Source organism: Carya illinoinensis, chromosome 10 (assembly GCF_018687715.1).
Source record: "Carya illinoinensis cultivar Pawnee chromosome 10, C.illinoinensisPawnee_v1, whole genome shotgun sequence".
In the NCBI taxonomy this organism is placed as follows: Eukaryota; Viridiplantae; Streptophyta; class Magnoliopsida; order Fagales; family Juglandaceae; genus Carya; species Carya illinoinensis.
This window is the reverse complement of record NC_056761.1, coordinates 19,964,660-19,979,149: the sequence shown is the minus strand read 5'-3', so window position 1 is coordinate 19,979,149 and position 14,490 is coordinate 19,964,660. Positions and strand designations below refer to the sequence as shown.

The following is a 14,490-nucleotide window of genomic DNA, read 5'->3' as shown; positions in this document are numbered from 1 at the left end:
GGCTGTAAATGGCTCCCTAGGCCCATTCTTATACTGTCCAATCTCCAATGTCCTAGTTGCAGGAAGACTCAAAAGTTGAGGAATTAATTGATAAACAGAAATTTGAATGGGATGAAACAAAGATCAGAGCCATTTTTACAGATGAAGAGGCTGAACAAATCCTTAGTTTACCTTTGAGCAGAGGTAGAAAGGATAATTTGTTCTAGGGACCATCTCAGAAAGGATGTTTTTAAGTGCCTACTTTTTGCATTTGGAAATAAGGGAGAGAAGCAAAGGTGAGAGCTCATTGGAGAGGAAGGTAGATGACAAATGGAGAAGCATTTGGAACCTTGAGGTACCAGGTGTGACAAAACTATTTCTTTGGAAAGCTACAAATAATCTGCTACCAACAAAGGAAAATCTCTTTAAAAGGAAAATCTCTTTAAGTGAAAGGTGACAAAAGACAAAATGTGCCCTATGTGTGATGTAGTAGAAGAATCCCTTATGCATGTGTTGTGGGAGTGCCCTGTAGCAAATGACATCTAGGGTAATGATGCAAGCTATGTCAAGAAATGGGCTAGATCAGAGATGGAGTTTTTGCCTTTGTGGGAGAAGCTAATGAACAGACTTACCAAGAGCCAGTTGGAGGAGATGGCTTGGCTTAGGAGAAATGATTGGGTTTTCAAAAGAAGAATGGCCTGCCTTAGGAATTCTTTCATTGCTACAAAGACAACCCTGCATGAGTTTCAAGAAATCTAGTTGGCTCAAGATCCTCTTTAGAATGGTACAATACAAAACAACTTGATAGGAAGGTTGAAGTGGGAAAAACTAGAAAAAGGTTATGTAAAGTTCAATTGGGATGCACTCTGGATTTAAAGAGGAAGAGAATGGGATTAGGGATTATTGTAAGAGATGAAGAATGAGAGGCTATGATTGTAGTGTGTGATCAAAAGTCCAATGTGGTAGATGCAGCAGTAGCAGAAAGTTTTGCTTTGAGGAAAGCATTAGAATTGTGGTCTGACCTCAACATTCAACAAGCCATGTTCGAAGGAGATGCAAAAGTAGTTATCCATGCTATGTAAAGTGATGATGAAGCCTTACCTTCCTTCAATCCTATTGTTGAGGATATTATTTTTTACTTTAGACGCATGCTAGATTGGCATTTACACTTTGTATACAGAGAAAAAAATAGGGTTCATACTCTAATCAAAAAAGCTTCAGCTATTGAGGAAGAACAAGTATGGATTGAGGAGGTCCCAACTTTTATAGTGGGATGTCTGAATAGTGATAAAGTTGTAATACGTGAAGATTAATGAAAAGAACTTACGTTATTTTTTTAAAACAATAATAAAAATATCTTATCTCTTCTCGTCTAATTATTATAATTCTATCAAATTCTTAAACAAAATATAATAAACAATTTAAATTTTTCAAAATCTTAAAATAAAAATAATATTTTATTCAAATTTTATTTCATCTCATCTAACGAGAAGATTAGTACAAACGAAAGAGATTGATGCAAACAACCTACCAATTATATTGCTCAAATTGGAATCATACTATAATTGAGTCTTAAAATAATATTAAAAAATATTATTTTATTTAACTCCTATTTCATTTTATCTAACTAAAATCGATACAAATTAAGGAGATTGATGCAAACAACCCACGGACTATACTGTTCAAGTTGGAATCATATGAGAATGAAAAAATCTACACAACCTCTCAACATTTCAACATCTCAACTTTTTTTAATTTTTTAATATTTTTTTAATATTATTTTTGAATTTATTCTTTTTAAATTAATTTAATTATTTTATTTATTATTTATATATTAAATATTTGATAAAAAATAAAATAGTAAAAATTAAAAAAAAAGTAAAATATTAAAGTGTTGAAAAGTTGTGTAGCAAAACTCTACTAAAATTGGTCCCTTTAGATTCCCTTAGGCTGATTGTAGATTCGAAGGAGCAAGAGTCAAAAAGCTGGCATTACAATGGTCAAACTTGGCCGGCGACTTGAACCTCTGTTTTTCAATTTTTTTTTTTTTTTTTATTCCACATTGCCTTTTTATTTCATTATTCAAACGCAATTTTAATTCAAACTCGGACGTTGAGTGCAAACCGACACATTTGGTATCCAGTGCTAGGGCTGAGCACCGATTGAACCGGAGTCGGATTTGGCATCCTCCGACTCCGACTCCGACTTTGTCGGAGGCCGAATCCGACCTCCGACTCCGACTCCGCTTACACCCTACTCCGCTCCGACTCCGACTCCGACTTGTCGGAGCGGAGTCGGAGCGGAGTCGGAGTTGGGCTTTTTGTTGGGCTTTTTTATTGGGCCTTTTTTTAGACTTTTTTCTTTAACCCAATTAACATTTCAATTTTACAATTTCCAACTCTAATCGGATTTGGACTTCTATATCAATTTTTTTTTTAAAATATAATTTGAGATTTCTAATTTATCTAACCAAAATCATCACATTAGAAAATAAAACTAAATTCAAAATCTATCACTATAAAAAATAAAACTAAATTCAAATGTGCAACTAAAATTAAAAACTAAATTAAAACTAAATACACACATTAAAATTACATAACCAAAATTACAAAATGTTAATTAAAAAATACATAACCAAAATTAAAACTTAAAATTAAAAATACATAACCAAAAGTCCAAAATTACAACCTAAAATTAAAAATACATAACCAAAGGTCCAAAAAATGTAATTTTTCAACTTGTGCCTGAAAAAAAAAAAAAAATTAGTGAAGAAATAAGATATCATATAAATTTATAAAAATAAAGAAAGCAAAATTGAAATAAGATACCAGAAACAAGATTGTCAATCCTCTTCACGGAGTATGTTGGCCATAGAATTGGCTAATTCTGCATTAAGATGTTAAAGTATAGGAAATTAGTATTACAAAATGTTAAAATCAACTCATATAACAACTTAAAAAAAATCTCTAAATACATTACCTGAGTCTAGCTTATAACTCTCTGCATCATCAATGGCTTCAGAATAATTTTGACTCAAGCATATGGGAGTAGACTTCAACCAATTTTGCGAGCACACGAGAGCTTCTACAGTTCTAGGAGCCAAAGAGCTCCTAAACGGATCCAGGACACGGCCTCCTGTGCTAAATGCTGACTCAGATGCAACGGTGGTGATAGGAATGGCCAAGATATCTCTTGCCATTAGAGCAAGAACTGGATACTTGGTAGAGTTGACTTTCCACCAAATTAAAATATCGAAACTCCCCGTAGGAATCTCAATATTCTCCAACAAATACCGCTCTAACTCTGACTTACAATCCATCAAAGATGCTGTATGCTCTTTATGGAACTCCCTCAAAAAATCCAATGGATCATAGTCTGTAACTGTACTACTACTCCCCATTGATGCACTAGCTTCACCGCTTTGAGTTTTGTTAGCACCAGTTACGCACCCACCACCAAACTCTACATATGCCTCATACAAATATTCCATATCCCTCTTGAGGAGTGCAACAAATTCCTCACCCTTCGCCTCACCCAATGTTTTCTTGAACCAATAAGCTTGAGTAACCAATTTAAACCGCGGATCAAGAATAGCAGCAATAAACAACAACCGATTTATTTTTTCAAGATCACCCCAATATTTATTATACTTTGTCTTCATTCTGAAAGCCATTGAACTCAAACGTCGATTACTATTGTCACAAAAATTATTCAAGTGTTTATGAATGGCAATAAGCTCCTGGACATAATTATTTGATGTGACATATAGTGTACCAGAAATGCGCAATGTAACACCATAAAATATTTGAAGAAACTTCGAAAAGTTTCTTATGGTCTCCCAATCATCCGGCCCAGGAGCTCCTAGACCCTTTCTCCCATGTCCATCCTCAGACAAATAAACTCGTGAGTAGGGATCTTCATCAAGCAAAAGTTGGAAGGCTTTTTGATACTTCTCAGCCACGTCCAACATAAGAAAAGTCGAATTCCATCTAGTAGGCACGTCAAGAGTCAAAAAACTAGAGCATTGAACTTTTGATCTATCAACACAAGACTTGAAAGTGGCAAGTCTTTGGGGAGAAGACTTCACATACTTAATCAGATTTCGGACCCTTACAATTGAGTCATCAACATCTTTCAAACCTTCACTCACAATAAGGTTTAAGATGTGTGCCGTACACCTCATGTGAATAAACTCGTGATTTGCTATACAATCCGCACTTCCTATTTCCCTTGTTCTCAACCAATCAATAGCAGAGTCGTTAGAGGTAGCATTATCCACTGTAATTGTGAGGATTTTGTCAATGCCCCAATCAAGCATACACTCCTCCAACTCCCTCCCAATCGTTGCCCCCTTATGGTCGCTAATCCGAACAAATGAAATGATCCGCTTATGCAACTTCCAATTATTATCAATAAAGTGAGCGGTCACACACATGTAATTAATATTTTGGATAGAAGTCCAAGTGTCGGTGGTTAGGCATACTCTTTGTTTGGTGGTCAAAAACATTTTCTTCAAGCTATCCTTCTCTCTCAAGAATACCCTCATACAGTCACGCATTACGGTAAATCGAGAAGGAATAGGAAACCTTGGATCAAGGGCTTTAACAAATTCCCGAAACCCTTCTCCCTCAACACATCTAAATGGTAGCTCATCCACTATCACCATCCTAGCAAGGGCAGCTCGTATTTTTTTCTCATTATATTTGGCCATCCCTAAGGTTTTCTCCCCTTCCCCTCCTTCACTTCTTGCTTCCGGGACCAAGAATGTTTGACTCTTATCCAATTTACTCTTACGGTTTTTGGGGCAAAGTTGGATGTGTGTTTTCATGGCCGAAGTGCCTTGCCTTTTGGGATGGCATTTCCATTGCCTATGACAATGATTACAAGTAGCTATAGGCTCTTCGGGATCACAATCGGGCACTCTTGTGAAGTGGGACCATACCTCAGACCTATTCTTAATATTTCTACTACCAGGTGGAGGGCGAGGGGTAGAATGAAAGGCACTAGGAGTACCTACTGAAGAGCCTATTGGTCCGCTAGACTCATCAACTATTGGAATGGGAATATCAATCGGTTGTTCTGGGGCTGGAATGCCAGGACAAGATGCACCTGTGGATGTAGGAGTGTTTGTGCCTTCCATATCCATTATTTAATAACTAGAACTGTAGAGCACAACAAATAAGATAAACATAAAGAAAATAAATTCATGAACTAATGTAAAGATTACTCAAGTAACTTATATGATATACATATATACTTATATAGTAGTAATGAGAAAAAATGTCCTAGGAATCTATAAATGTGGTTGCATCGCTCGACCCTCGCTCGACACTTCGCTCGAGCGAATTCAGGCAGAGTGTGCCGCTCGACCCTCGCTCGACACTGAGCTCGAGCGAATTCAGGCAGAGTGTGCCGCTCGACCCTCGCTCGACACTGAGCTCGAGCGAATTCAGGCAGAGTGTGCCGCTCGACCCTCGCTCGACACTGAGCTCGAGCGAATTCAGGCAGAGTGTGCCGCTCGACCCTCGCTCGACACTGAGCTCGAGCGAATTCAGGCAGAGTGTGCCGCTCGACCCTCGCTCGACACTGAGCTCGAGCGATTTCAGGCAGAGTGTGCCGCTCGACCCTCGCTCGACACTTCGCTCGAGCGATTTCAGGCAGAGTGTGCCGCTCGACCCTCGCTCGACACTGAGCTCGAGCGAATTCAGGCAGAGTGTGCCGCTCAACCCTCGCTCGACACTGAGCTCGAGCGAATTCAGGCAGAGTGTGCCGCTCGACCCTCGCTCGACACTTCGCTCGAGCGAACTCAGTGCTTACTGGGTTAAAAGCTTCTGCGAATCTGCTTAAACCCATGACCCCCATCCATCTCTCATGAAGAAAACCCATGGCCTTTCATAAATAGCACACAACAATCCTAAAATCCACAACTATCCAACGATTCCAGCACACAAACAAACCTAATATCCACAACTATTTCGAAAATGAACAAAAATAATGCAAAAATAGTTAAGATATACAAATTATAGAGAGAGAAAGAGAGAGAGAGAGGCACCTCGGTTTTGCAAAGAATGTGCTTTCAGAGGAGTGACGGAGGTCGGAGGGGCGACGGCACGGCACCGGTTCAGATGAGAGGTGAGGCACTGAGGAGTGAGGAAGAAAATGACTTGTGAAGGCAGTGGGCACTAAACTGTCTAAACACTGAAAGTCTGAAGGGGGAGGGGAGGGAATCGGGGGGGGGGGGGGAAAGGGGAGGGAATCGGGGGGGGGGGGGGGGGGGAAATGAAAAGTGAAAACCCTAATGGGTTAGGCTGAAACGGCGCCGTTTCAGCCTAACCCATTAGGGTTTTCCACTTTTCACTTTTAAAAAATTGAAAAAAAAAAGTTAAAATACAAATTATTAATTTAGTAAAAATAAATTAATAAGTTAGTAAAAATATATTTAAGTTAGTAAAAATGTATACTAATAAATATATTATATATTAGTAATATACTAATACTAATACTATTAGTCTATTAATATATAGTAAATTAGTAATATTTATTAACTTATTTACTATAGTCTAATAACTAGATAGTCTAGATGTAATAACTACTAACTAGTAACTAATAATATGTCCATAACACTAGTTACACTAGTACTAATAGATAATAACTTAAAGATATATATTTAATATATATAATAACTTAAAGTTATAACTAATAACTAGTATATTACTAATTTACTATAAGTATATAAGTATAACTATATATATATATATTATATAAGTATAGTTAATTAGTAAGTTAATATATAACTATATATATTATAGTATATAAGTATAACTATATATATATATATACTATAAGTATAGTTAATTAGTAAGTTAATATATAACTATATATATATATATATATTATATAATTATAGTTAATTAGTAAGTTAATATATAACTATATATATTATAGTATATAAGTATAACTATATATATATATATTATATAAGTATAGTTAATTAGTAAGTTAATATATAACTATATATATTATAGTATATAAGTATAACTATATATATATATACTATAAGTATAGTTAATTAGTAAGTTAATATATAACTATATATATTATAGTATATAAGTATAACTATATATATATATATATTATATAAGTATAGTTAATTAGTAAGTTAATATATAACTATATATATTATATTATATAAGTACTTCTCCAATATATTATATAAATATAGTTAATTAGTAAGTTATTATATTATATAAGTATAACTATATATATTATATAAATATAGTTAATTAGTAAGTTAATATATAACTATATATATTATATTATATAAGTATAACTATATATATTATATAAGTATAGTTAGTTAATTACTATACATAGTATAGTAACTATATACTATACAAGCCCTTAATATATATAGTATATATATAACTATATATTATATATTGACTTATAGTAAACTAGTAATGTAAAATATAAAATAAGCTATAGTAACTTATATAGTAACTTATAGTAAATTAGTAATGTAAATTAACTATATAAGGTATAGTAACTTATATAGTAACTTATAGTAAATTAGTAATGTAAATTAACTATATAAGGTATGGTAACTTATATAGTAACTATATTAACTTATAGTAACTTATAGTAACTTATAGTAAATTAGTAATGTAAATTAACTATATAAGGTATAGTAATTAGTAACTTATAGTGTAACTAATAACAATATTAACTTATAGTATCTTATTAACTTATAGTAAATTAGTAATGTAAATTAACTTATAGTAACTATATTAACTTATATTATTCATTATAATGTTTATAGATTATTATTTATTAGATGTTAATATATTATTGATAACAAATATTTTTATAAAATATGCACAATATCGGAGTCGGAGTCGGAGTAGAAGTCGGAGTCGGAGTCGGATTGGAAGTCGGAGTCGGAGTCGGATTGGAAGTCGGAGTCGGATTGGAAGTCGGAGTCGGAGTCGGGGTCGGAGTCGGAGTCGGAGTCGGGACACCTCTGCCTCCGACTCCGACTCCGACTCCGACTTCCAGGGGAAAAAAACTCCGACTCCGACTCCGACTTGTCGGAGTCGGAGCGGAGTCGGAGCGGAGCCGGATCGGAGTCGGAGTCGAAGTCGGATTTTCGGATTTCTGCTCAGCCCTATCCAGTGCCGTCAGTCCATCACTGTCACTTGCTTTTAATTGTTTTGTTTTTATTTCACAACTACAGCCATTTTTTATTTTTTGGCATAAAAAATAAAATTAATAATATTTTAAAACGATAAAATGTCATTATCACATTGGTGAATTGTAAATTAACTTTTATATATTGATATGAATATTATTATCGAAATGAAATAAAGTTTATAATATTTGTTACATATTTAATATTATTTAAGACATTTCTATGAATATAATTCTAAATTTTATACAGACTTTTACATTAATATCTTATTATCTTGTATTTTTTTTCTCTCTTCATTCTAATAAACATTGCAATGACTTCAAAGTAATTTAGTTTGATTATATATTTTAGATGAGATGAAATTAAATATTTTTTTAAAAATTAAATAAAATATTATTATAATATAATTTTTTAATATTAATTTTATTTAAAAATTTAAAAATTTGAATTATTTATTATATATTATATAAAAAAATTATAATAAATATATAAAATAAAATAGTTTTGATTTTAATATCCGAATCAGTCCTTAATTTTAAATACTTGAATTTCAATTCTCACGTGATTCATATTATTTATTCTGAAAAGAGAAATTACAGATCGAAAAAGACGAAAATAAAGGAAAAGATAGACGATAATTAACCATCACATCAGACGAAATTTGGTGCATTCTAGACGTCTGGACAACATTAATGTGTGGGGGTGGAAAATGGAACTTTCCCTTCCCCTGGTCCTGCCTCCAGTTTAGTATTGTCATTTTACCAACTTCAAGAAAAACAGAAGCGTGTCAAAGGCAGTGAGATTGAAGATTGAAGAGTCTATGGCCTTCACCTAACCCATCTGCCTTTACCCATCAGCAATCTGCATCACTTCGAATCGTCAATGCATGTTTTCGCAAGCTTCTCAAGTCAAAGTTGTCCGCCGGGCATCATATTTGGACAGAGAATGGCAAAAAAGTATAGCCATTAAAGATGTTTCATTGATATCAGAGACCATTTACCTTGGATTTCATAATAGCAGATGAGTCTCCGTTGTGAGATGGGTATAACGACTACAAATCAAGTTGGTGTTCTGTTGTCGTTCTTTTTCATTTCCTATTTTCTTTCTTTGTTTTGCCATGCGGCCAATTTAAGCACACAAGGCAACTCCATAAAAGACGGCCAAACTGTGAAATCAGAGGGTGAGAACTTCGAACTGGGATTCTTCGGAAATTCATCTGCACGATATGTTGGAATATGGTATTCCATTCCGGAACCATCTGTGATATGGGTTGCAAACAGAGAAAAACCGATATCCGATAAATCAGGGGTGTTAAGCATCGGAGAAAATGGGAATTTGACGGTTTTCGATGGAAATAACGTTTCAGTATGGTCAAGTAATGTTTCAATCGCATCAACAAACACAACAGCTAAACTTGATCATTCAGGAAACCTCATCCTCTCCGGCAGTGACAATAAGGTGTATTGGGAGAGCTTCAATGTTTCGACAGACACATTTTTGCCTGGTATGAAAGTCAAAGTGAATGCTGAAGAGGGTGAGAATCGTTTTTTCACTTCATGGAAATCTGCCGATGATCCTTCAGCAGGAGCCTACTCCATGGGGATTGATCCTCGAGCCTCGCCACAGATAGTGATATGGGAAGGAGAGAATAGGCGGTGGAGAAGCGGGCATTGGGATAGACAAATATTTTCAGGTGTTCCAAACATGACAGGAAGCTATTTGTATGGTTTTGGACTCTCCGATTCAGAAAATGGAAGCCGGTATTTCACTTATACCCCAATAAACACTACAGATAAGTTGAAGTTTCGGATACGTTGGGATGGATACGAAGAGCAGCTTAGATGGGATGAATATAAGGGGGATGGAGGAGAGTGGACTCTTATTCAATATCAACCATCCAACGATTGCGATTTCTATAACAAATGTGGTGATTTTGGGGTTTGTAGTGCAGCAGATTCACCAAATATTTGCAAGTGTATGAAAGGGTTCGTTCCAAGGAACGCAGATCAATGGAATAGGGGGAATTGGTCAGGTGGGTGTGTAAGGAGGACTGAATTGCAGTGTCAGAGAGAGATTAGCAACGTCACAGGGGAAAATGATGGAGAAGATGGGTTTTTTGACTTACCGTGCATGAAGTTGCCTGATTTTGCTGATTTAGAGACGTTGGGTTTCACCGAGGATTGTTCGGACAAGTGTCTGAAGAACTGTTCTTGTACTGCGTACACAAATGTTAACGGGATTGGATGCATGATATGGAAGGGAGACTTGGTTGATGTTCAGCACTTTAAAAGAGGAGGGAATACCCTGCACATCCGTCTTGCGCATTCTGAACTAGGTAATGTTAGAAATCCCTTTGTCATTGTTCTTATCTCGAGTTGGAAACTAATTATAATCGTTCAAAAAAAGAAAAAAACAGAGCAACCAGGTTTTCTATTTTGTTCAGCCCTTGAAATCATTCAGAACTCCATATTTTTTTTTTGCACAAATCTGTAGAGCATAGTCTCATTGTGCTCTATGTACTTTTCCTAATTGTTCATATTACTGTCTTTGGTCGGTGTCAAGGGACGGATGGGGATGAAAATATTAATCGATTTTTCTTATGTCCATATAAACTGTTTAAATTAAGAATAAAAACTAAAACAGGTGTGGAGAATTTGGAAGCTCGATGTGACGCAGATCTCCCCTGTGAATCTGTGATGCCCTAATCCAATTGAATAGTCAATTCATATCAGTTTCTTTTTTATTTCACATGTTTTAGATCAAGATGTAAATGAGATGTTACAACAGTTTACATATAATGATATTATTATCTATTGATATATTTCTAGGTGGCAAGAACAAACTATCCACCCTTGTGATTATAATAATTGTTGTGGCTGGAGTACTGGTACTTGGAGTATTCGTATTCTTGCTGTGGAGGTTCAAAACAAAACAGAAAGGTAATACCCAAAATTTTATATTTAGTGAATGATGTGAAATAAATTTAGGAGGCATGAGAAAAATGTAAATGGTTGTGATCTTAACTTGACACTTAATTTCTTTGTATTTATTTTTAGTTTTGCCCACAGTTTCCTCCACTTCATGTCGCAAGTCCCATCATGACTTGCCAATCTTTGAAAGGAGCACAAGTAGAGAACTTTCTACTGATCTTTCAGGATCAGTTGATGTTACCATTGAAGGAGATCAAGCAAGTAGGCCAGAATTACCATTGTTCAACTTCAATTGTGTGATAACTGCTACTGACAACTTTTGTGAAGAAAACAAGCTTGGGGAAGGAGGATTTGGTGCTGTCTATAAGGTGAATTTTCATCACAAGTATTTCTGAAATATTATTTGAGGGAAGTTAGAACTCAATAAGATATTACAACGTTTTTCCATTGACAGGGGAACATTCCTGGGGGGCAAGAAATAGCTGTAAAGAGGCTTTCAAGACGATCTACTCAAGGCTTGGATGAATTTAAGAATGAGATTATACTGCTTGCCAAATTACAACATAGAAATCTTGTCAGATTATTGGGCTGCTGCATTCAAGGAGAAGAAAAGATGTTGATCTATGAATACATGCCAAACAAAAGCTTGGATTGCTTTCTATTTGGTATGTTCCTCATTTAATCACACAAGATCAATGATTGAATTTATAAAGCTTACCCCAAAAATTTCCTGTTTGCATTCTCTATTGAACATAATGACAGACCCAACCAAGCAAACAATACTAGATTGGAGGAAACGTTTCACAATTATTGAAGGGATTGCTAGAGGACTCCTGTATCTCCACCGAGATTCAAGGCTAAGAATAATTCATCGGGATCTAAAGGCAAGCAACATTTTGTTGGATGAAGACATGAATCCAAAGATTTCAGACTTTGGGATGGCAAGGATATTCGGGGGAAACCAAGATGAAGCGAATACAAACCGAGTTGTGGGCACCTAGTAAGTATGGCATGATTATATGGATGTATACAACATTACATTAACACATTCCGTGCATATACAACTTGATTAATCTGGATTTCATCATCTTTGTTGTATAAAGCGGCTACATGTCTCCCGAATATGCAATGGAAGGTTTATTCTCAGTGAAGTCAGATGTCTATAGTTTTGGTGTATTATTACTAGAGATTGTAAGTGGCCGGAGGAACACTAGCTTTCGTTTATCTGAATACTCGAGCCTTATTGGATATGTAAGTACACCTCTACTATATGTTTTGTTTTGCACATTCAGATTAGAAACTAAACCACGAATCAGTGATTAGATGTTGTAGAAACTTAATTTCTTTGAATGGCAATAGGTATGGCATCTTTGGAATGAAGAGAAGGCAATGGAGCTCGTTGATCCTTCTATTAGGGATTCATGCCCTCGAGATGAAGCGTTGAGATGCATACAAGTGGGGATGCTGTGTGTCCAAGATTCTGCAACTCTGAGACCAACAATGTCATCTGTTGTGTTAATGCTAGAGAGTGAAGCTGTGACTCTTCCTCTGCCTAGACAACCTAATTTCACTTCAATGAGGGGCAGCTTTGTGGATACAGAGTCCCATACAGCAGGCCATGAAATTGCATCCTCCAATGATTTAACGGTTACAATGGTTTTTGGAAGATAGTTTTGTCTTTTCTTTTGCTTCAGGTTTGTACAAAGACAGTGAGAATGATTATTATCTTTAATACAGAGTATATTCCAAAGATTTTTACCACAATTCTAATCCCTTGATGATGAGCCATTTTTTCATTTATTATGATTTGGGATAGACAAAAGTTAATGTTTAATGGAGAAACCGTGATGGGCACACCTAATTTAAACTCTATATTGCTTGAACAAGTGTGTGAGAAATGACTTTGGAAGCAGGTTCCTGGCAAATGCAGAGTAAAATATGGTGTCATGTCCTACTATATCAAACAGAAATGAATCAGAGACCTCAACCAAAAACACAGCCATATTATGGCTAATGACACTATATGAGGGTGGCACATCAGGTAGTATACAAATAGGATTATCTGCCATCAGGCTATCTAACTGGGGCTGATAGAGCATATTTCAAAAATGATATTAAAGATGTAGCTAGGGTGGATCTTCCCACTTTGAAAAGATAATAAAGCATATTGCTCTTTTTTAACTAAAGGTATTCTACTTTGGTGGCTATCAATTACGCAATTGAATGCGCAAATGAATTTTGATATGATGATATTTTTCTTGCTAATCCAGTTTTTGATGTGGTGTGAAAATAAGATAATGCCTTTAGACTAGTCATTGGACCCACTGAGTCATAATCATATTTTATTTCCTCCCGTGGTGCTCGCTTACGTACGAGCACTTTTCTTTCATCCATTGGCTGCTCTGGTGGAGAGTTTCATGGTCCTGTGTTTACACACCCGGAGGATTAATTTATGTAGATAAACTTCTATGCCAGGAGGCTTTGTAGGCGTCAGACTACGGGGACAGAAATCTTACCGGCTAAGGACTAAAAACAAAAGGTAGGCTGCTGAAGTGCATCCCAACCTATCCAACAGTGTAACAGTGTCAGATCCCTGATGCTTAACTTAAGTTTGCAAGAAAATGTTAGTATGTCGATTTATTTTTTATTTTTTTAACATAATAATTAAGATAATAATTTTTAATATATTTATATATTTTTTTATTTTTTAAGAAATTTTAAATATATTAAAAAGATATAAAAAAAATTAAAAATTAAATTTATGCTAGACAGCAGCCAGCAGTTATTACTGGGCGATAGCCTGGATCAGCCTTGTAACTCAGGCAATAAATAGAAGAGTTCTTCTATATGTAAGCATATTGCGGACGAAAATGTGCACCATTGATGACGTGGCAGTCGAAATATTATTAAAAAAATAGAGGCAAATGAAACCTTTTCGCACGATTCTTTTTGCCATTTTTCCCTCCCAGCTCGTCTTCAACCTACTCTGCACGACCAGTCCCTCAACTCCTCCGCGCGACGAGCTCATCCGCACCACCACCTCCTCTGCGCAACCACCTCCTCTGCGCGACCACCTCCTCGGCGCGACCACTTCCCGGAAGAGAAGAAGGTCGAAGAGAAGAAGAGGACCTCGAACGCAAAGCAACAGATTGTCGAAGAGAAGAAAGACCTTGGACGCAAAGACATCGCAAACCCACGAACAGTAGGCTCCATTTCCCCCCCGCATTTTATGCACTATCTATTGTCACTGATTATTGGTGTCTCTCTCGTCTCCGCCACCATTTTTCCCCCAAGTCTCCGCATTTACGTACTCACCACCGGCATTCATGTCAGATCTGGGTTTTCTTGGGTCTCCTCCGCCGGCACTCACGTCTTTCTCTCAGATCCACCGCC

At 35.9% G+C, this 14,490-nt stretch overlaps 1 protein-coding gene across 2 annotated transcripts; it reads left to right on the top strand.

Annotated features, from left to right (window-relative positions):
- The first annotated feature begins 8,909 nt into the window (after positions 1-8,909).
- On the top strand, positions 8,910-12,861 carry LOC122278097 (G-type lectin S-receptor-like serine/threonine-protein kinase B120). 2 transcript variants are annotated; one of them, XM_043088178.1, is made up of 7 exons: positions 8,910-10,502; positions 10,996-11,106; positions 11,236-11,465; positions 11,552-11,762; positions 11,860-12,097; positions 12,201-12,348; positions 12,457-12,861. In XM_043088178.1, the coding sequence occupies exons 1-7, from the start codon at positions 9,188-9,190 to the stop codon at positions 12,766-12,768; spliced, it is 2,565 nt and encodes an 854-aa protein (XP_042944112.1). In that variant the 5' UTR covers positions 8,910-9,187; the 3' UTR covers positions 12,769-12,861. The 2 variants fall into 2 exon arrangements, with proteins under 2 accessions (XP_042944112.1, XP_042944111.1); XM_043088177.1 differs by having other exon boundaries at positions 8,912-10,502; positions 11,224-11,465.
- The last annotated feature ends 1,629 nt before the right edge of the window (positions 12,862-14,490 follow it).